At 47.2% G+C, this 23,744-nt stretch overlaps 3 protein-coding genes across 3 annotated transcripts; 1 reads left to right on the plus strand and 2 right to left on the minus strand.

Moving 5' to 3' along the window:
* The first annotated feature begins 4,556 nt into the window (after positions 1–4,556).
* LOC120676413 (probable calcium-binding protein CML35) lies at positions 4,557–5,546 on the plus strand. The gene has a single exon (XM_039957678.1). It carries the CDS (start codon positions 4,658–4,660, stop codon positions 5,219–5,221), a length of 564 nt encoding a protein of 187 aa, XP_039813612.1. The 5' UTR covers positions 4,557–4,657; the 3' UTR covers positions 5,222–5,546.
* A 3,740-nt stretch (positions 5,547–9,286) lies between these two features.
* On the minus strand, positions 9,287–13,492 carry LOC120672659 (phytochromobilin:ferredoxin oxidoreductase, chloroplastic-like). Its single transcript, XM_039953184.1, has 9 exons — positions 12,232–13,492; positions 11,972–12,137; positions 11,245–11,364; positions 10,601–10,695; positions 10,399–10,492; positions 10,163–10,294; positions 9,988–10,092; positions 9,770–9,820; positions 9,287–9,674 (listed from the first exon to the last, which is right to left on the minus strand). The coding sequence occupies exons 1-9, from the start codon at positions 12,243–12,245 to the stop codon at positions 9,486–9,488; spliced, it is 966 nt and encodes a 321-aa protein (XP_039809118.1). The 5' UTR covers positions 12,246–13,492; the 3' UTR covers positions 9,287–9,485.
* A 555-nt stretch (positions 13,493–14,047) lies between these two features.
* On the minus strand, positions 14,048–14,875 carry LOC120672661 (probable calcium-binding protein CML10). Its single transcript, XM_039953186.1, has one exon. The coding sequence runs from the start codon at positions 14,794–14,796 to the stop codon at positions 14,233–14,235; it is 564 nt and encodes a 187-aa protein (XP_039809120.1). The 5' UTR covers positions 14,797–14,875; the 3' UTR covers positions 14,048–14,232.
* Between the last annotated feature and the right edge of the window lie 8,869 nt (positions 14,876–23,744).

Below are 23,744 nucleotides of genomic sequence, written 5' to 3' on the forward strand. Positions count from 1 at the left end.
GCAATCTGGATGGCAGCAGACGAGCCGATCTCGTGGAGGGCTCACGTCCGGCAGGAGTAGGCGGGCCGGCACCGTTGCTGGAGGAGCGCATGGTGTCGGTGGTGGGCGGATGTCGCGCCGCGAGGAGGCTGACCACCCGATTCGCTCTATCGGAGAGGCGCGCCGAGGTGGGCGGCGGCCGGCGGCGGGCAGGGCGGAATCCTTGTCCCCGCGCCCGTCGGTGATGGCCCGAATGAGGGGTGGGGTGTGAAGGAGGAAAGCCGCCCGAGTGACCGCGGAGGCCATGCCGCGGTGCTGTGATCGACGAGGGGCAGGATGCGCGGTGCTTGGCTCAAAGGAGAAGCTGCGGTGCCGGCAATGGAAGGCAGCGGGTGCGAGGAGGCGAGGAGGGGCGGTGGGGAACTGGGGTGGTGCTATATGAGGGAGGGGCCACCACCGCCGAGAGGCCACGTGATGCTTGCTCCGAGGCTGCGCCGCGCCGAGGTCGCCGCCGCCGAGAGGCCGCACGAGGGGGACTCACCCACGGGCGCTGCCACGCAGGGGGTGGAAGGTGTGGCCGTGCCTGATTTCGTCCCCGTCCAGATCCCGTGTCTAGCTGCTACTGGAAGTTGGAGATGACAGGGTGAGGCGGCGGCGGCGGGAGCCGAGGTGTCCTAGGGTTTGGACATGTGCGGCGGAGGAAACGAGAGAGAGAGCTCGGAGGCAGACGGGGGAGCAGGGTGGCAAAGGACCGCGGACGTGAGCGGATGCGCTACTAGAATGGATAAAAATTTCGGGTCCGAAGTTGTGTTACGCGAGACGCGGGTTGCTGCACCGCGTCTCCGATAAATTGCAGACGCTTGCTTTCTACACGCGTCTCGAATGAGTTATCATTGGAGACGTGTTTTTTTTTTCTCTAGAAGCCAAGGAGAACATATTGGAGACACGTTTTATTACAATGCGTCTGGAATGCATTTTGGAGACATGTCGGAAAATATGCGTCTCCAAAAAAAGTGTCTTTTTTATCCTTTCTTACATAGTGCTTCATAGTCTTAGTAACTGTGCGATGATACTTTCCACTGAGATTGTTCTAAAGCTCAGTTACATAGGTCTAGCTATTGGCTCCATTATTACATCTAGGTCTAGCACGTCTTCACACGCCAATTAAAATGGTGCTGGAATTAATTGTTCTTTTTTTTTACACAAAGCACGGTTGTGCTATATACTGATAGGCAAATTGCCCAAAATAAGATCCATTACATAGTCTTGGACTTGGCTCATAAACACTTCATAGCGAGAGGTCAACACATACGCTCCATAGACTACTAAGCAATCCGCCACCTTATTACAGCTTCGATTACACACATCGACAGTACAAGAGGAGAACTCTAAATGCATAATGTCTCTCATTTGATGCACCAAACAACCAATAGCACTCCGATCAGAGCTACTTGATTTCAGAGCAGAGGCAAGGGTTGTGGCGTCCATCTCCAAGATTATTCATGTCATAGCCAAACGTGATGCCTGAATGATGCTCTTATATGTTGCAATGGTTTCAGCTTGCAAGGATGATGATGCATAGGTGATGTTACCCACCCCTGCAGCTAGAACCTCACTACTACTGTCCCTTGCAACAAATCCCCAACCCCCTGATCTGTTACTCGGATCGAAAGACCCATCAGAGTTGGTTTTGTAAATGTCCACAGGGGTGGTTTCCATTTATTCCGGGGCACACCCATTTGTTTCATCACATTCCTTTCAAGTTTTTCAAACTTCATTAGGTAATAACATATAGAGCTATAGATCTCATTCTCTCCCAACTTCGTTGGCCTTGTTTCTTGCTGACCACCATCTCCAAAGAAATACAATAACTTTCAGTTGTTTGCTCCTCTTCAATCCCCAAATCTTATTAATTTTTTCCACTTTCGATTGTTCACCAATTCATCTCTAATATCTTCCATATTCATGAGGCGCCAACATAGTCTAGCATACTTACATTTGAAGAACAATGTCCACAGTCTTCATCAAGTCTTCTACAAATAGGGCACATAATGTCAATATTAATATCACAGTTAGCCACATTTCTTCTTACCGGTAGGCTGTTATGTGCTAATCGCCACACAAACATCTTAACTTTGTTGGAGAATTTAAGGTGCCATATTTGTACCATTTAAATTCATCCTCACTTCCATTTACACATTTCCAGAAGTTAAGCCATCCCGGCCTGTAAAAGCATCCCTTCTTGCAACTGCCATCATATAAGCTAATTTAACTGAAAATAATCCTTTTGGGTCAAAATACCATGCAGGCCAGTCCTACATATGCACATTAATTGGAATCCGTAAGATCTCAGCTGCATCATCCGGCCAAAAATAATTCCAAATTAGTTGCTCATCCCATTCACCTGTAATTCGATCAATAAGTTCATTAACTCTTGTCAGCAAACATGATCTCGTAGGTGTGATTGGTTTTCTTGTAAGCCTTTGGGTAACCATGGGTCTTCCCATATTTTCACATTTTCACCATTACCAATTCTCCAAATAATACGTTCAGCAGTTCGGCTCCCCTTAAAATGCTTCTCCAAGTATATGATATGCCAGCATGTAGGGGTGGTAAAGGGCCCAACATTTTGAACTAGAAAATCTAAGTGCTGGGTCCTAAAAGGATCGGGCTATAATGTTATACAATTTTGAACTAAAAAATTTAAGGATTTTGTTGGGCTGTAAAGAGACCACTAGGGCCATGGCCCATTACCACCCCTACCAGCATGCGGACCACAATGGAGAATATCCAAATTTGGGAAATATCTTGCCTTCAGTACCTGCCCACGCAGTGTATCAGGGTTGGTCAGCAGCTACCATGCTTACTCAACATTGCTAAATTTAGTAAGTGCAAGTTCCGAAATCCTACCCACCCTTTTTCTTTGATCTTGTAAGTTTTTCTCAACTAAGCCAATTAATTGTTCTTAATACACGGAATACAGGTTCTGAAGTTCACACGCCTTACAAAAAGGGGTCAGCAGGGCATTGCCTAATGACAATATAAACAGATTGTAAGGAGAACATCTTCATTAGTGCCCACTGATAATAAATCTCTAACCAGCGGTCTTCTCAGCGACAGCTAAAACGAAAGGCCAGCAGAGTATCAGAATTTTATAAGGACACAAGCTAAGTCCTTATTTAGATGTATAAAATTTTAGCTGTAAAATACTGTAGCATTTTTGTTTGTATTTAGTAATTATTGTCCCACTATGAATTAATTAGGCTTAAAAGATTCGTCTCGCAAATTATAGACAAATTATATAATTAGTTATTTTGTTTAGCTATATTTAATACTTCATGTATGCATTCAAAAATTTGATGTAATGGAAAATCTGGTAAAATTTTGAAATTTTGAAAACAACTAAATACGAGGTAACTTGAAACTAGCAAGACTTTTGTTCCTTTTTATTTCTTCCCCCTTGACATCAATAAAGAAACCAAACGCCAAGGAGGGTAGGCTATAGAATAAGCGATGGAGAGCCGAGCCCAACATACTCCTACGAGGACCTACCTTGTCCATCCCAAAATGATACTCAGGATCCTCTGTACCCACGACACACGATACTACAAGTTCCATTTTAGTACTTCTTTGTTCTTTCTATCGGAATATAATTTAAGTCCATATTAATACAGGAATTGCATGTAATATGACACTTCCATCCGAGCCGTGGAATAACAATCTTATCCTGGTACTGAAGTTTTGAGCAGAAAACAAAAAGAATTCAAGAGATGAGTCTGTCAACTTGAGATCAAAATCATAGCAATTGTAGATTTGAAAAAATAGCTTATTTTTGTAGGATGACATTCAAGTTCAAGGAGTATACTGGTCAACAAGAGTTAGAAAAATCACTATCATGGTATTATCAATCAAGAATTATAGCCATAGATATGGGAGATTTGAGGCCATCAGTTCCCACAACAATGGCTATCACTCCTGCTTAATTCAGGATCATGACATTCTGTACTCATACTCGTTTACATGGCCGTTTAAAGACATGTTTCTGGATTTCTCCTTTTGTCACAAGGCGCATGGAAATCATGGAGTGAATGCTCATGTTCCTCAGGTGCTACACATACATCCTCTTGTTTTTTTTTTTTTTTTTGAAGAAATCATACATCCTCTTTAGACACTCTGTAGAACCACCACTAGCAGGTGCTGATGGTGAGACCGACTGGCGCCCCGATTTGTCGCGTTAGGCCTTGCAGTCCATCTAAGATAGCACATGTACATCACGCCTCAGCTAATTTTGGCAAGAGCGTCGGCATCTGCCCTGCCAACTCGATGAACAAGGTGGCTGCCACCTCTCTTTTACAAGTTTTTAGCCCTAACTAAAAAGGCAGAGGAGGATGGGGCGCCACAGGGGTTGCAACAGCCTCCAGCTCGCGCAGCCGATCCGATAAATAAATGCGCAGCAGTGTTCCCACCCCCAGGCAGTAATAACCAACCAACCAACAGCGGAGGGGACGGGACGAAGCCGAAAAATCGGCGCCCCACGAAGCTTCCACGAAGCTCACTCCCTCCCCTCCCGCCCCCGCCTTTTTATCTCCGCTCCGCTAGCTCCATTCCCACCACCGCCTCCCTCTCATTGCATTGCGCCCATTCATCCCCGCCGGCAGGGCAACGGCGCAAGAAGACGATGAAGCTCTCCGTGCAGTCCCTGGCCAGGAAGCTCTCCCTCCCGTCCCCGAAGCGGTCGTGGAGTAGCGGCGGCAAGAAGGACGGCAGCGGTAAGCGCTCCCTGTCGCGCAGCGAGGCGCCGTCCTTCGCGTCCGCGTCCTCGTCCTCCTCCGACGACGCGCTGGCGCGGTCCTCCACGCCGCGGTCCGTGCTGCCGCTCTCCCCCGCCGAGATCCCGCGGCGGGAGCTGGAGGCCGTGCTGCGGCGCCTCGGCCACGGGGAGCCCTCCGACGACGAGCTGGACGCCGTGGCCGCCATGGCCGCGCAGCCGCCCGCCCCCGGCGGGGAGGACGACCTCATGGAGGCCTTCCGGGTGTTCGACGCCGACGGCGACGGCCGCATCACCGCCGAGGAGCTCCGCGCCTTCATGGAGGCCATCCTCGGCGCCGAGGGCTGCAGCCTCGACGACTGCCGCCGCATGATCGGCGGCGTCGACGCCGACGGCGACGGCTTCGTCGGCTTCCAGGACTTCGCGCGCATGATGATGAACGCGGCCGACGCCCCAGCGACAACCTTCTTGTGATCCCTCGTCGCCTGACCAGAGAGAGATTGGCCCTGATGCGCGCTCAGATCAGAGTAGTGCTCCATTTAAAATTTTAAAGCGCTTGCTTGCTAATCCATGCACGATTAGCGAAAGCCCCTTGTCGTGCATGCAATCTCGTTGTAAAATTATTTGTCGTACTATGCTATAACGGCAAGGCGAATGCTTGGTTCTTTCAAATTTTTTAAAATTTATATTTTTTAAATTCTTACCACTAGGGGCATGCATGTTCTCCTACTATCGAGATTGTATTTGTTGCCAACTGCTAGCGGTGTCGAGATTTGGAGGAAATTTGGCCGTTTGCGTAGGATGAATGAATGATTGGAGATTCCAACTTGCGTGCGCTGGACGAGGCCTGATTCCGTTAGTTCCACGTTCCACCAACCCGGCCTGCGGACGTGTGGTTGCGATGGCAACGTGGCGAGCCCAAGTCCGTCCTGCTGAGTGCTGACTGAGTAAAGTGGGCCACCCCGTTTCGAGTTTTTTGTCTGTTCCTCTCCATCATCTAGCTACTCCGTACCATGTTATTACTTCTGGCCATCATTTACCAGCACTGTTTAGAGCTACTCCCTCCTTCCCTATTTATAAGACATACACGTATATCAAGATTCAAACTTTGTCATCTTTGACCAATAATTTGACTATTAAATTTTTATTTTTATAATGCAAATTTCATATGATTGGATTCATAATCAAATATATTTTACAATGATTATAAGTTTATAATCAAAAGTGATATAATATATGATAAATAAATGGTCAAAGTGTTGTTTAGAAGACCGTGTCATGTTCCACCATGCCTTATAAACGGGGAAGGAGGGAGTAGTTAAGCCGTGATTTCTTGGGGTCATCAAGACTAGGGGTGTGTTTAGATGCCCCAAAACTCCCCACAATCCAAACTTTCCATCACATCTCCATCACATCGAAACATTAAATATAACAAATGACACATGCATGGAGTACTAAATGTAGGTAAATAAAAAAACTAATTACATAGTTTTGATGTACGTTGCGAGACGAATCTTTTGAGCCTAGTTAGATCATGGTAGAACAATATTTACCACAAACAAACAAAAAGTGCTACAGTGTGCTACAGTGTCGTCCGTGACTTTTTCTCCCACTTTTCCAGGGATCTAAACAAAGCCTAGTACACAGTCACTGTGTTCGGCTGGTATCCAGCCCTACAGTACTTCTCTCTCACACCACTCCAGCTCCAGCCTCCAGCCACCAGCCACCAGCCAGGTAACAGTATTTTTCTCTCACACCACTCCAGCTCCAGCCTGCCGAACACGGTGAGTATATGTAGTCATACTGCAACTCTGCGCTCTGCCCAATAACAGCTGAAACCCCCAAGAACGTTTCCCAGTAAACAACCGCGCCTTGTAAAAACTTGATGATGCCTATCTTCTTGTTAAATTGTTTTTATCACAAGTGTTCCTTCAAGATTCAAGATAAGGTTTGTGACCTGTAACTTTGATGACAATGTCTATCACAAGGCGTTATAGAAATGCAGTATGGCCTGCCACATCCGCTAGCCCGTGGTTTCCTCGCTTTCATCTCTCGGGCGCTTTCCAGTGCAGATAGTTGCCGTCTTCGTTTTCTTTTTCCTTCCCAGAAACCTGTGTGCTCGAATTTTGCTAATTCCAAATGTAGCCCTGCCGTTTCTACGGCCGTTCAAAGGGGCCGTCAGTTTCCAAAGTGAGAATTGCGAGGCAAGTTTTCGTTCACAAGTTGCAGTCAGTATTCTACTATTCTCCAAGCGAGCAGTGCCGCCTTTTCCTTCCTTTTTTGTGCTTGAAGCAAACATCTAATCACGATTCACCAACCATCATCAGAGGAGAATCATGATAAGCAGCGGCCTATCTAGCTCTGCAGACTAGTATGAGTCATCAAATGCATCCGAACAGCTATGCAAAGAATGAGAAACAGGCATGCAGATGACAGCAAAGTTGCCCGGCAACTTTTCCAGCCCTGAAGATTCACTTGTAAATTGCCCTGGAATTTCTTCCCAGAAGCCCTAAACTTTCTGCACTGCATTTGGGCCGGGGGAAATTGCACATCGATTGCACTGAGCAAACTTCGGTGTACAGTCTATAGGGCATGCATGCATTTGATGATGCATTGTTAGACGACAGGCCTGCCTGTTGCCGACATGGCAACATATACAGGCATACAGCTGCTCTGAAACCTCTGAACTTTCTGGCTAATCCCTGCGGTTGCCCACCAAATCACTGCTATTATTTTACAGTGGCACGTCCTTGGATGCTAGCACATGTACGGGATCCGGTCAAAGCAGAGTAAGCCTCTGCCAGTGCTGCAGTATTTGACCGAATAAACCCAAGGGAATATTTGTTCCATACGTACACGGTACACGGGAGTGGCAGGTCATCACTCATCAGCGAGCGAGTGCATCTGCACAATGGTCGCGAGTATTAGCCTGCAGTTTCCATTGTTTATGTTATGGGTGTCCTTTTTTGTTTCTCAGGAAACTCCCCCTGGTAATTTAAGTGAAGCTTCTTGCTGGTTTCCATGCAGCTTTTGCGGCCGTTTCCATGGAGACGAACGAAGGCTGCATCCTCGTGAGCCGTGAGGAGGATGGTCCCAGCACTCACGCCTGTTCTCCCTCCCTTGTGGTGTCGCGGCGCGGAGCAGCAGAGCTCTCACATGCTCTCCCTTGTGGTGTCACGGCTCGGCCATGCAGAAGTGGCCTGCCTGCCCTGGCCTGGCGACGAGAGACGACGACCATGCGCATGCGCATGCCTGGATGCTTGCAGTGCATGTGTAGGTGGTAGGGGAGCTTGGCTGCTTGCCAATGCGCAAGAGACGCGTTTAGTTTAGAGTTGGGGGTGGGATGGGTGGATTGGTCAGGAACTGCAGGCAAGTGGCAAGTGGGTTTAGGATAAGCTCCCTCCAAATCTCAAGGAAAGCAGCATAATGGCGCAGGTTTGACACCTAGCCACCAAGTTTGTCTTGTTCACCTGCATGGGTCATGAAGTTGAGTCACCAACGGGGAGATCAGAATAGCGAGACTGCGAGAGACCTTTACTTGAGCACTTTTTGCAGACTACAATCGTCTTTTGCTGGAGCCTCTTCTCCCGGTCCGCGCGTGCCCATGCGCATGGATCTTCTCTCCTTTTCACAGGCGTCGCTGCTGTGTAACCTGTGCTGACTGCGAGAGAGAGAGAGAGACAAGTAAAAGGATCCGAGGCATTGGTTTGTTCGCATGGGCATGGCAGCTTCCCGGTTGCTTCCGGCTCCGCAGCAAGCGTTGGCCGTGGATGCCTCTCCTTGTTTTGAGTTGCCGCATGGGAGTATGTGAACCTTGCCACCAAGTCCTACTGCCCTCCGTCACAGTTTAACTGCATTTCTAAAATTTTAAAAAAGTACCAACTTTAAACCTATGATATTGAGTAGATCATATTAACTGATCATGTAAGTATATGCTCTGTTCGACTGGCTGTGGCAGCTGGTGCTAATTTGTTGTAAGAGAAAAAATACTACTGGCTGATGCTGATTTAGTGTGAGACAAAACACTGCTGGCTGGCTGGCTAACAACTCAACTGAACAGAGCGATAATTAGAAAATTTGCAAAATAATTATTATACATACATCCTTCATAATTCAACTCCATGCATCCATAAAGTACGCTCCTTTCAATTTGCTCTAACTTCAGAATACCAGTCCGAGGAGACATGCGTCGTTGTATTCTCTCGTTGGGCCGCTGAACAAGGGCCACGGCCCACGAACCCATCCCCCCGTCCGCGTGGCCTCTTCTCCGCCGCTGTGCCGCTCGCCGATCAACGTTCCACACGCCGACCGCCTCCATCAGAGGCCTGCTCACAGCTAGCCCGCCGGTCTCTGGTGCCCTGCAGTTCATGCAGACGGCGTCCATGGTGCCGCTGTCGGTGGCGCTGTGCGTCCGTTGCAGCGGTTAGGCCGGCGCGAAAGCCGTGAGCACCTGTTTCCTTTTCCTCCACGCGTGCTATCCCTGTCTCTCCCTCTTCCGTTCCCAACGAAAGCTTCCTGTAGCTGCCAAACTACAAGTCATACGACAGGAATTGCAGGTCTTTTTTTTTTTTGGGAACGACAGGTATTGCAGGTCTGTGCAACACACAAGAACTAGTCTGCCATGCGACGAGAAAGCTTCGAGAAAGAAATGTCCAGCTTTGCAGAAGCAAAACAGCTATCAAGAACAACAAGGAGAAACAAGCGCGGCTGTATCTAGATGAAGCAGAACAGCTAGCTGCTATCCATCACCAGCATCGCCGATGAACTTCCCATGAGCATCCCAAGCCCGAGATTCAAATGACTTCCCGATCATACTCCGCTTCTTGTTTACCGTCCCATCTTCCTGTGCATATTCAGGGAAATACTCCAAGAATGACTTCGTCCCGAGCGAATCGACTCCTTCAAACAGGAATTCTCTCACCAAATCCTGTATATGGAGGCAACAATAAATTCCCAAGAATGCCCTAAAAATGATAGAAAGTAACTACTCCTGAGCTGTTAGGGTGAAGACAGGAGAGCAACCTTGGCAGCACATTCACCAATCAACTTTTTTAACAGTGCATAACCAGGATCCTGAAAATTGAAACAGAGCAGGTCGATGTGTGGTAGGTGTATTACATACAAGAAACTTGGAGACCAACGAAGCAGCAGTAGTTAAATACAATTGATACTCAAGCATATAAACCCAATTGATGTGATCTTTTATGCGCGGAACGGTTTCAGTGTTCGATCAATCAAACCTTCTCGGCTCTCCATGTGAGATATTTATGTTGTGCTTCCCTATTTTGATCAACTTTTTCTACACTTGTTTCTTGAACTGCTTCATCCATTAACTCGAGCCAGACCTGCATGCCCATAATAATGAGAACTACTGGCAGCGCAAAGAAACCGAAGAAAAAAAAGGTGCACAGACACCTTGTAGTAATCCATGAAGGCTGAGTATAGAACTTTGTGGTTGGCCTCAGTTGGCTCAAGTATTGTCCAGATAACAATAGGAGAGAAGAACCTCAGAGACTCGCTTGTAATTTTGCCACCCCAGGGCAGAAGCTGCATTTCATCTATTAAAGACATCGAGCTACACATAAAGTAAATACAGAAAGGCTTCGAGGTTTCTCAAGTACTATGTTGGGTGAAGGACAAGATCAAAATACCTCACTGTACTTGTGTATAAGAGGCATCAAATTCCTGTAGTATTTTTCCCTGTAATCCTCGTGTTCAGTGGTGTCGTACAAAGGATTGAGATCCCTGAAAGTAGTCCAAATTATTCATTCAGGGCATACTTAAATTCGTGGCTAGGTATTGCGTGATCAGAGGACAATTTTTCTTGCAAAGGCAACCATTTCTGGCACTTACAAGACAACAATACTACGTGCAGGAGATGTAAAAGCATTGGCACAAAATATAGGGAGGTCGTATTCAGGTTCTGAGAAGGCAGCAAAGTCAAGAACCTGCATCAGCATATATGCGAGTCATAAGCACTACACAGATGAGACCATCAACAGTAAGCAAAATGGTAAAAATGAGAAACCGAGAAGTCTAAGCATGGTGGACCATCATTTGCTACATTGTTAGAACTTCAGTCACAAAATTTAGCGAAATGGCAACAGAAAAAAAAAACTATAGAGTTTTTTCTTCGTTTACTATCATAGCAATATAACTGAAATGGAAGTTCCAAGGAAGATTCAAGAAAAATTCTAATACACTAGAACCTGAAATTAGGATTAACATAATTGGAGGAATAAATCACACCGTGAAGCAGTCGGAAGCACTTTTGGATTTTATAAATTAACAAACCCTTGCTGGGGAAAAAAAGCAGACATATATGCCGGAGAAGCACAAAGTTTTTTTTTTCTTCAAGAAGAAGAAGAAAGAAAAAACCCTTCTTGCTATAAGAGGATAAGAACAAATGCCCAACTCTGAACTTGTTTTTCCAGTTATTCACAAACTTTCCAGATGGAGGATGTCAACTGAGAAGAGAACCAGAACAAACCAAATACCTGAATCGAGTTTTTCTGCTCAATTGTCAGGCTCCGAAGCAGTCTAATCTTGGGGGCGCTGAATGAGAGAGCATACATATCAGTGTTATCCTCTTTGGGTTTTATGAACTTAAACTTTTCCTGGAAGCATGATCAGAGAAAGGGTCAAATTTCGCAATGGCGAAGAGAACGACAAAAATGATTTATGCCACCTAATACTTTAGAACATATAGTTTCTGTGGTATTCAGGATTGATGATGCAGGAAGAACTGAGAGAGGGCATGGACCTCCAAAGTTCAAGTTCTCCTAGAGAAGAATTTGGGTGCTTATTCTTTTTCTTGATTAAAAAGGCACCTAGTTCCTCGGTTCCTTCTAGCTCAAATTGTTTTTCAGATTAATGATGCATAGTAGATATTTCTGCAGTCAGCTTGCTTGTTCAACAAACACGAGCATACTAGTGCGTGTGGCCTTACTTAATACCAAATGCATAGTCCAATGACAACAACAAATCACAGATTGTGGGGCTCCATGTAGCCTACTGGTTCAGAGCTGGGATTGACGCTGACTAAGACAAGCATACATAATTATTTTATGACCGATAGTTGCCACGGTTGTCAAAGAGAAGTGCAGCTATGGAGGCAAGATCTAAGTAGTAGCACTAGTAACGACTAACAAAAAGCAGAGTACTACAGAGTACAGACTAGAAGCAGCTCAAGAACGGGCAGACGAGGTAGGGAAACGAAAGAACCTGGGATGGGTGTGGAGCGAGGGCGGTGTGGAGGCGGGTCCGCTCCAGCGCGACGTGGATGAACTTCTGGTACGAGAAGCCGGCGCCCAATCCGCCTCCTCCGCCGCCGCCGCTCATTGCAGCTCCGAGGTGGTACGGTTGGGGATGCGCGAGCAGGGAGATGGAGCTGGGACGGGAAGGGAAGGGAGGAGATGAGAGAGAGACAGGGAAGAGTGGGGGAAAACGCGAAAAGCTGCACGCACACGGGGTAGGGCAGGGACCTTTCCATTTCCATCCAGGAAAATTCGCCCTGACGCCCCTGTTACGTTAGCCTTCGTCACGTAATATTTCCCCAAAAGGCCTACAAGCAAGGAAAAAAAACTATTATGCTTTTGCAGAGAGCAGCCCAACTGCCCAACCCAGCCCGTGTTCTATTCTGCTGCCGGCCTGCGGCATTTGGGCTCATCGTGAACCTGACGACCAGCGAACGCTGCCATTGGCCGTGTTCCATCCAACTGAAGTCTGAAGACTCAACGGTCGTTAGCAACCTATAGCGGATCAAATCCACTAGGTGCATCTCCAACCATCTTTTATTCAAATATCAATTTCCAACTCTTTTTTGTTCAAATATCGAAAGGTTGGAGATACATCTAAAGGTCACCGATTTATACCCTTGAATCCACCATGATGCGAGGATGAAGACGCGACGACGATCCGAGCTGAGGCATGCCAGCCACACCTTTCTTCTAGCAGTGATGATGCTGAAACTGACGAGCTCGGGTGGACACTCGCACCCCCAGATGGCGCAGATTTGCACCGCGTAAACTGCACATGGCCTTCGTCATCTGGGCAGACAGGGTGTCGGATATTCTTTCTGGTTCAGTAACGCTCGCAATCTTTTACCTCGCGACTGCACGAGCTCGCATGTGAGGGCTCGTGTTTTCTATTCTTCCCTGTGGCCAACGTAAGTCATCTGCTCCAGCTTTCTAATCCTTGCATTGCAGAGTATAAACATCAGCAGCAACGGCCGTTTTAGTTTTACTTCTGACAACAGAGTTTCATATGACCGGCGTGTGCGTCACTCGGTCCCGGCGTCAGTATGTACGTTCCAGCAGCATGTAATGTAATACATGGACTGAATGTCTGAATCCAGATCTTATCGTCTGTTTTATTCAGGATCGGTCAGAAGATAAAGAAATGGAGATCGATTGGCACTTCCATTCCATCTTGCCAAGTTGCCATGATGCCAATGATTGCTACGCAACAACAATCCCTCAGTTCCGTCCACCTTCGCAAGAATATTCCCAGCTCCCCTCCTCACTTCGTGGTCACTAGCCAGTCCATGTTCCAGTCTCTGATTGTAATGTAGTACAATCTTAAAGTATTTTCCCCCAAAATTAACAAATGCTGACAAGGAATATATGTTGGTGATTAGAGTAGGTACAAACCTACCACTGTCCTGGCTATAAGGTAATCATTCAGAAATACTATACTACTTTGGAAACACCTGGGGAAGTTTTGGTTTCCCCCAGTCCTAGAGATTCCAGTTTTCTGACTGAACTGCAAGTGTGAATAACGTTGTACTCACACTCTGCTTGGCAAGCCAATTTGCACTGCATACCAATGCTATACTTATTTTATCAATCGGTTGGTCTGAATTAGCATGCAACCAGGTCGAGTTAACTTCAGTCAGGTATCCTTACCTCCATATGCAGAGGAATTCTAAGCAAAAAGTTTACACACTAAGATAATCAGAAGATAGTTTAGCTAAATCCAGCTAAGCAGAGTAGAGGATTCCATTTTTTTCCCTCATTGATGAATATCCAGCTAGTAATCAAAAGAAGTGCACATCTACTGCGCTGCGACTGACGAAAGCAGGCTTTAGATGCATGAAGTTCAGGTTATGGAGCAGATTCCGAACAGTGGATGGAATGGAATGGAAGGAAACACGAGTTGGATGGATATCCATAGGTCCCAATCGTTTGCTCTTTTCATCGTTAACTGAAGGAACAATAAGCGGATCAGAGACATGAACAGAAATTAGCTCTGAACCACTGCTTTGCAGCCTCCGATTCCCATCCCAACCTATATAGAGTAGGTACTAGAAATTCGCGATTCCCAATTATTAGTAGAAAGAATCTAACGCTAGCAATAATCGTTGCTTCTATATACACTTGATAAACCCGCACACGGCACGCTCGGATAGTCAAAGGGGGGGACAGAAGAAAAAGAGAGATAGGGATGAAGAGCCGGTGGAGCGGATTCGGCGGAGAACCAAGCACCTATGCGATCTTGGCGAAGCATCCGCCCCCGGCCATCATGACCTTGAACTCCTCGAAGGAGATGAGGCCGTCGCCGTTCTGGTCGACGCCCTCGATCATGCGCCTGCACTGGGCGACGGAGGCGGACTCGCCGAGCCCCCGGAGCACGCGCGCGAGCTCGGCGGCGGAGATGGTGCCGTTGCCGTCGGCGTCGAAGACGCGGAAGGCGTGGCGCAGGTCCTCCTCGACGGCGGCGGCGTCGCCCGCGACGGTGGCGTTGAGGGCGGCGAACTCGTCGAGGCTGATGAAGCCGTCGCCGTCGGCGTCCGCCTCGGCCATCATGCGCGCCAGCTCGTCGTCGGAGGCGGCGTGGCCCAGGCTCTCGAACAGGGCCGCGAGCTCGGACCGCGAGATCCGGCCGTCGCCGTTGGCGTCGAACTTGCGGAACACCCGCGCCATCTCCTCCTCCGCCGTCCGCGGCGGGGACCCGGCGGCTTGGGCCTGCTGCTGCGGCGGCGGCGGCGGAGACTTGGAGCGGCGGCCGAGGCGGAACAGGGAGGGCACGGGCATCCTCATCTTGCCCATGGCTTGGCGGTGGCGTGCGGGCGGGATTCCGTCGCCGCGGTGGGGTGGCTGCGCGCGGGGTCGTTTTAGAGGGAGACGGGCCGCTTGCTGTATTTATAGAGGCGGGCGGGGGCCGGAAGGAGGCCGGGCGTTTTCCATTAACAGACACGCAGAGCAGCCGTGCGAGCCAGCCCAGGAGGAGGGAAGTCGCGCTCTTATGCGTCGCTGACATGTGGGGCCTGGTATGGTTATTTATATATTCCATACTTACTATATTATTCCTAATAATGGAGAAGGTTTCCACTTGGATTTTGAGGTCCGTCTCTCTCTCTATCTCTCGCACGAGAAAAAGGAAGAAGGATCGCTTGCCCCACGAAACACCCAGAATACTCGTCATGCGAATTGTATGAGAGGGCCGAACATGCAAAACTATTAATGCCAATGTAATCAAGAAAAGAAAAGGGTGCGTGTGGTGCAGCGCATGATCTGTATGACGTACGCCTCATTAATTTTGTAGTCATTTATTTGAGGAGAAAAAGAAATGCTAGCTACTACTCCCAAATTTAGCATATATATCATGAACGCTATGACCAGCCAATGCCACTTAGAAAATGTTTTCGTAGTATTTTGTTATATGAGCTGTCAACGATCATCTGGGCATACTCCAATACAATCATTTGAGCCTTTGACAAACGGGTTTCAAAATGTCGCTGGCAACAGATATACACACAGGGCTGACCTACGGTATGATCCTGGAAAAGAAAACGCTTGGTATTAATAAATGAATGAATGATTTCAGTGATAGCGTATGACCCGGATTTTGAATGGCAATAGTGACGAAGAAACGGCTAGTGGTAGTACTTTTTTTTTTATCAGAAGTGGTAGTACTTAGTACAGCAACAACAGCTAGAGCATCAAGAAGATTTTCGACAATTGCATTGGATGGAGCCCACTGGATAGCTAGGTTACTCCAGATTCGTGGAACTCCGGTGGAAACCGTCGTCGTCCAGCCGTCGTCGCAGCACGATCTCCGGGCCGGGCGGCCGGCGTGCCCCGCACGACGCGGACGATTGCCCGCCGCCGTTGGCCTGGCCGGCGTTACTACACGGTACGGTGAGAAATGGCGCCGCCGCGTTGAGCTGGCTTGGAACCGGAACTGGAAACCGTTGCGGGGCGGGGGCCCACCCACGACCTTGCCGTTCTCCGTGATCGCAGGGGAGAGGGGAGGTGGCCGACGCTCGAACGGCTACCAGAGAAAAAAGAAAGCGAGAAACCGCGTGAGGAAAAGAGGGCCTGCGCTGCCGCTGGTGCCGCGTGCGGGCCCCGCCGGCGGCATTCACTTCCTTCCTCATCATGCAGCTAGCGGGCCCCGCACGTATCTGTCTGTGGGACCTCGCCGTGGTGTGGTGACCCGGGCCTGCTGTACCAGCGCAGAGGACGGTAATTAAGCACGCAAATTAATATTAGATGTAAAATTATTAAAATATTTTTTGTCTTTTATGGCGAATGAATGAGGTGTTAGTTGTCTTTTGTGGAATCTTCCGGAAATTGGGTTGTCTTTTGTGGTGGGTCAAAGTTAATTTTTTTGTGAAATAAATTTTAAACTCTAGAATTGTATTTATTTTGGGACGGAGTGAGTAGAGGAGAGGGTCTCAGACGGACTTTCAGTACTCCACAGAAAGAAATTGTGGCAATCAGGAACGTATGGGCAGAGATTTGCTTGACAGCAGCAAGGAAACAAAGCACTTTGTCACGCATGACCGCGTTTTGTCATGTACTTACCTGGGCTGGCCCACAATGTCAGCTGGCGCCGGGCCAATGCTGGGCTGCTGGAGCGGAACCTTGTGCCCGTGGACCACCATTGGTTGTGGTGGTATGCTGGCCAGTGCGACGGCACACGGGCATGGGGGCCAGATGTCCGCGTCGGCCAAGTTGGCAGGCCTTTGTCCCTGGCATTGGTCCCTACTGCCTCGTTTGTTTTGGGGTTTGCCTCCCTCCGATGTGGTGTGTGGTGAGCGTGAGCCTGAGCGAGCTCCCACTGCTGTCCCCTCACCTCACATCACCATGGACATGGAGCGAGCAAACAAACATTTTGCACTCGCGAGCAAACAAACATTTTGCACTGTGGGTGGTGTGTTTAGTTAATTTTGCATTTTACATTTTTTATTTTTGAAATTTTTTAATAATTAAAGTATTAAATATAGACTAATCACAAAACTAATTACAGATCTCGTCTGTAAATTACGAGACGAATCTAATGAGTCTAATTAATCTATCATTAGAGCTTGTTTATTGTAGTATTACTATAATAATTTAGTGTCTAATCGCGTCCTAATTAGGCTCATTAGATTCGTCTCGCGATTTACAGTCCATTTATATAATGCGATTTATTTTTTGACTACATTTAATATATTATGTAAGTGATTTATAAAAAAATTGTATTTTACCTTTTGGAATCAAAACACGGCCTGCGAGAGGAGGCAGCTGGCATCGCCCCGCCACGCTTGCAGTTACACGTGTGGTGTTGGTGCCTGCCTCCGGTCACTGACGGACAGCCCGTCCATTCCATAGCTGGGGAAAATATCGCCGGCCAAGCCATAATTCGATGCTGGTAGTGGTGGTAGGGCACTGTTGGGCCGAGTTGGCACCGTCCTGTTCGCCCACAGCAGCAGCAAGAGCACAGGGACCAAGCGATGGAGATCCAAATCGGATTCACGCGGCCGTGCCCGTGCTGTCCACCACACGCTGCTCGCTCGCATCTCGCGTCGCGCTGTCGTCGGCGTCGCCCTTTGCCTTGCTACCTCCGGTCACTGACTGACAGTGACAGTTACGGCGCGCGTCGTTTGTTTGGCGTCCCGCCGGCCGTTGCGTCGCGCTCCGCTGCAGACCTAGCTGCGGCCACTGCGGGTAGCTGCACGGGCATCGGCTCGCCCGCCCGCGCACGCGCCGCGTTCGTCTCCGTCAAGTGATGCGAGGTCGTGGCCCGTGGGGCCCCCGGGAAAGAGGCGTCTGTGGCTGCCGCCGCCTCGTCGGAGCCGACGCCCGGACGACGGGATCACGGGACGGCGTCGTCGTCCGTGTACTCGTCCACCACCACGGCACCACGTACGCGGCTTTCCAACGTTCCCCGGCCGCTGACACCCATTTGCATAATTATTTAATGATGTAATGTTGACGGCGACGTGCATTTTCTCTAGCATCGTTTTGCTAACAATCTTCTGTTTTTAACTAGTATACTTGTTTGTTCCAACTTGGGGTAGAGATAGATAGATGTTTTTTTAGTGCAAACCAGGACCGGGGACCCAGTTCTTTCCGATCGTTGCGCAATTTGACTGAATCAGTGTGTTCACTTCATTCCCGAAACCGGAGGCAAATGACGCTCAAGGAAAGGAAGTGGAACACACGTCGCGAGGCAACTACCTGATATCGACATCGACCTCACGGCAGCAGCGGCGGAAGCACCGGAGGGTGAACAAGAAGCTGAAGTGTAGGCTCTAAGGGCAATCCCAACCCATAATATTTACGAGTAGTGTCTATGGTGCCATATCATCAAGACACTACCCTTAGAAACTATACTCCACAATATATGATGTCTTGGTACGGATTCCTATTAAACTCATTCTCTCCTCTCCACCTATCATATTTGTTCTCCATTTATGATGAAAACATCACCTCACTTCCAATGCACAACTTGTAGTATATAGCGTCTTGGTTTATGTGTTGACATCGGGTCTTGCATGAGACCCAATTTTTCTCTCTCTCATTTATTATGGTGCCACATAAACTAAAAATCCTATATGGTAGCATAATTAATGCTATGGAAACCATCCTACATGAAGGGTTGGGTATGCTCTAAGGCAGCGGTGAGTGAAGGAGAGAAGCAACATGGGTATTTTGGATAATATGAAAAATACGTAGGTCTACGAGTGGGTCCAAAAGCATCAAAAACATATAAAATGGCACGGTTCAAATAAAAAAAATTGTAATTGTAAGTTTCAAAATAGATGAATTGTAATGACATTCTTCAAAAGTTTGAAAAAGTTGTAATGGCATGATTACATGAATCCAAAACCCCATCATTAAATGAGGAAAGAGTGTGTCGTTGTCTACTACTCTCCCATGTAAAATAATATCAACCAGAGGAGGCATTAAATATTACACAGACAACAAAATAAACAACCCATTATACGACTGTCTATTTAGCTGTCTGTATGTCTCAAACAGACAGTAACTGTGTCTAAACTGTGGTACATATCATTAAACTTGCTCTAAAACTCAATCAAACAACTAATAATCGTCCTGCCAAAGCACGCACTAGTAGGTAGTAGTACGTATACGTACGTACGTACTAGCTTACGTCGCGTGACTATGACGAGCTAATTGGACGATGCATTTAGGCCCGTTCCCATCCCATAAACCCCGTAAACCTAAAAAAACATCAAATTGAATATTTCGACACATACATGGAGTACTAAATGAAGTCTATTTACAAAACTTTTTTGTATGGATGGGTTGTAAATCGCGAGACGAATCTAATGAGCCTACTTAATCTATTATTTGCAACAGTGATGCTACGGTAACCATCTGCTAATAATAGATTAATTAGCATTATTAGATTCGTCTCGTGATTTACAACCCATATGTATAAAAAGTTTTATAAATAATCTTTATTTAATACTTCAAATCAGCAATATTCTTTCGAAAAAATTTTGCTTTTCAACGGGCCTTAGAGCAAGTTTTATAACCCAGCCCACCGGCCGGCTGCGTCCGCACGCAGGCGCCCGCTTCTGCGCCCCCTACCGGCTGCGTGCCAGCGGTTCCCTATGTCCGGGCCCACAAGCAGAGAAGATATGCCCGCTTGCAACCGGCGAAGAGTTAGTCGCCTGCTCCCGGTTCTCTCTCCTCACGTGAATACTTTTTTGATGATGTGGCCTCTCTTCGCCGGCTGAGAGAGGCTTATAATACTTGCTAGGCGGACCGAACGCACGCGCTTGTGGCGTCCTGCAACGGTCACGCATGCATGTGCAGACGAGCAGGCGCCGATTGAAACATGCAGGCAGGTGGAGCACGAAGCGGGGTTACTATTTTTTTTGGCACCCTCCGTTCCAAATTTTAAATCATTCTAAAAATTTAGGAGAGTCAAACTTTTTCAAATTTGACCAAATTTATACAATAAAATAATAATATTTACGATACTAATTAAATATCATTAGATTCTTTCTTAGTAATATTTTCATAATATACCTATTTGATGTCATAAATCTTTGTGTTTTTCTCTATAATTTTAGTCAAACATTGATATGGTTTGACTCTCCAAAATTAGAACATAGGGAGTAAAAAACAAGGTTACTAATTTTAATCACTCTTTTTGCTGCTTGGCTTCTCCAGTCAGCCAACAGTATTTTCCTCTCATACAGCTCCAGCACCAGCCACTAGTCGCTCATCTTGCAATGCAACAAGCAAGTGCTCTGATGATTGAGAAGGCAGAGGATCGAGCCGCGTGGCTCCAATGCAAGGTCAAGCAGTGCCCTAGTGCACACTACTAGAAAAAGTGTCATAGACACCGATTGGGAATGCCCTTTGATACCGGTTTTTTGAACCGGTACCCTCTTAGTACACATTACTAAACATTTGGTACCGAGTAAAATAACCGGTACTTAAGACTTCCAAAATCACGTAAATTTTTTTTGATTGGGATTTGAACCCACGACCTCTAGCCTCGTGCACTGCTTCTTTACCATCTCAACTGCACAACAGTTCTGATTGAGAAGGAGATATTTTCCTTTTAAAATAACTCATGTATGAGCCTAAGGTACCGGTTGGTAATACAAACCGGTACCTAAGTCTTCTAAGGTACCGATTGGTAACATCAACCGGTACCTAAGGTTCGTCTATTGGTACCGGTTGGTGGAACCACCCGGTACTAATGTAAAAATTACCACATGTTATTTATGAAGAGGCTTAGGTACCAGTTGATAATACCAACCGGTACTTTTGGGATGTAACTAAGACTTGTTTTTTAGAAGTGGCAGGCAGATGCTAGCTAGGCCAGCAAGACAAGTTGGGCAGGTGAGGCACTTGTTGCGGATACCGCAACGACGCGCATTCAATTCGACGGTCCGTTTGCTCTATCTGGATCTAACCTAACGACGTTCATTGGGTATGCTTCGCCGTCTTCGTTCGTTCTTTTCTGCAACAGTACTAGTACTCCGTAGCGGCATCTCTCTTGTGTGCTCGACCGACCAGTCACTACAGTGAATTTACTACTTCATCACTGGCCAATTAAGCTCTTCTCACTAGTATTAGCACAGTAACTCCAGACGAGAGCAAGTATTATAACAAATAAATACTAAGGTGGAGAAGAGAGTCGGAGTAAGAGATGAGAAACGACATGTAAGTTTATAGTTGGTTTCAACATAAAAACCAAAAACTATGTAATAATAATGAAGAGCTAACTACTATACGTGTAAGTTGAGAAATGGGCAGCAAAAATTCTTGCATCCAGCAGCCACTTGTATTATTAACTTCGCTCTAAAAGGCATGCACTCAAGGGAGAAGAAGTCATGCACATCCACGACGGGGACAGGCGGGCTGGGGCGATGATTCTCGTCCACTCAAGCCAAACGGAAAGAGTTATGCCAATAGTTAGATTAAGCATAATTAATAAATTAATTTTTAGAGTAACTGGCGAGCTATTACTAAATATTCAGTAACTTGATAAATATAATACAATATATCCAGTAATTTGGTAAATATAATACATTATTTTAATAATTTTTTTTCTAGTAATAGCTAGTAATAGAATGTGGGTACATATATGTGTATGTATACTCCCACTCGTCCACTCAAACGAAACGCAGAGTTGTAGAACCATCCGTAGCAATTAGCAGTAGCCATCTTCAGCACTGCTGACAACTATTGGAGTTGGACCTAGAGATGGCATGGTCGACTCATACTTTCTGTTACCTCCCTCCAGCTATAGCTATATAGCTACGGCCAACCTCATCGTGCCATCTGCTAGCGCGTTAAGCTATCACTCCCCTCGCTCTCTGTTGACGACTTTTACGGGCCAACACACGATCGCGCTAGGTCGCGCGACGCAAGGATGAGCTCCTTGCAGCACCTCCTGCGTGGAGCGGTCAGACCGGTCAGAGGGACCGGTCAGACCGGTTGCCGTGCACAACGGCGACGATCCGACGAACGCTCGCTCGGGAGGGACTCCGTCGGGGCAAGCGCGCGTAGGGTTGCCCTAGGCTCGGCAGGCCAGCTAAGGCGTCCTCAAACGCCATGGAGACGAGAGAAGAACATGTCGAGATTGGAAAAGTAGGATGAGGAAGAAAGGTAAAAACGATAAGGATAAATGTATTTGATTGGTTCGATTGGGTTCTCCCTTCAATCGGCCGTGACCCTTTTATATTTATAAGGTGGGGAAGACTTACCCCGCAAGAAATCATGTTTACATATCTAAATCTATTAAGAACTCTAATTATACTCGGACTCCTAGACCGGTCTGACCGGTAGGTCCGAGCGGTTGGTCATGCCAGACCGTCTACAGACGCCTAGACCGGTCAGACCGCCTGGACACACCGATCAGACCGGTACTACCAATTTTGATTGTCAACACTCTCCGGCCCCCAAACAGATCCTGTGAGGTTTGTGTGGACAACCCCGTGACTACTCCACCCGTGAAATGAAGCCAATGCTGTGAAAGCTCTCTTGTTTATGAGACGTCGATCGCAACTGCTGCTCCTCCCATTCACACAATCCATTCGCTGCTGCAACCACTACGGTTACGACATCAATCATTATAAGAAACACAGACATGGATAAAAGGAACTGTTCGAGTAATATCCACAAATATTACCGAAAACATTGTTAAAATACTTGTACGAGAGGGTTTTATTGAAAGTGTTGGGAAAATAACAGATATGATGTTGGTCGTCGGGATATGGTCTGATAGAAAGAGATGGCGGAGACGCTTGCACTGTATATATGCCCTTTTCCCGATCGATCGTGAACCATGGAATGAAGAAAACAGGGAGATTCCTCATTCCACACCCGCGCTAGCTGGTCCGGTCAATCGATAGCACAACACACACATCGAGCACCACTACATTCCACTATCTACTACCAGCCGTTGAGATCACTCGTACGTAGTCCTGGACAGCAGCCTCCAGTTCCAAAGAGAAAGCAGCAGATAGATATATGGAGACGGAGGCGCCTCGTGTGTCCATTTGGTTCACATGCAGGGCTAGGAATGATTGATTAGCAAGCAAGATACGAATCTTGCATCCATCACCTCACAAACTTGTACATATGTACTTCCGTCCACTGTAAATTAATTAACAATGCGCCGGGCCTAGCTTCTCTGAACCTAACACATACAGGTCGGCACAATCGATCATAATCTCAACAGAGTTATATATGCATGTGAACTTACTTACTGACTAGTACTCTTTGCCCTATTGATCGACTTTCGGCTGCATCTAATTACAAAATGTGGACAAAAAAAAAAGGATGTGTATGCAGTCTGCAGATCAACTGTTTTGTCAAAAGATGAGTACTATACATACATATTAGGCCGGTTTCTAGGACGTCGAAAGGCTAACAAGACAGCCGCAAATTAAATACCTTTCTCTAGATGACCGGACTCGAAGACCAGGGGAGGAGAAGGGGAGCTCGTGAAATGAAATATTTTCCATCAGGACGGGCGGCGTGTTCACAAGCATATGCTGCTTCTAACTCTACTAGGACATCCTTTTCATCGCTCTGTTTGGACCTGCTATAGTTGAGCCCACTCAGCCCACCTGTAGCCCATTTAATTTGCTGCAGGGACGAGACCGTCAAGCAAGGAGTACCCTCCGGACAGGGACCAGCTGCTGGCCCACTTCTCCGCGATCAGGGTCTCGATAGCCAAATCCATGCTGCCGATTCGATGCAGCTAACCGTCTTGTACTTTGGTGACGGTG

This window comes from Panicum virgatum, chromosome 5N (genome assembly GCF_016808335.1).
Source record: "Panicum virgatum strain AP13 chromosome 5N, P.virgatum_v5, whole genome shotgun sequence".
Lineage (NCBI taxonomy): Eukaryota > Viridiplantae > Streptophyta > Magnoliopsida > Poales > Poaceae > Panicum > Panicum virgatum.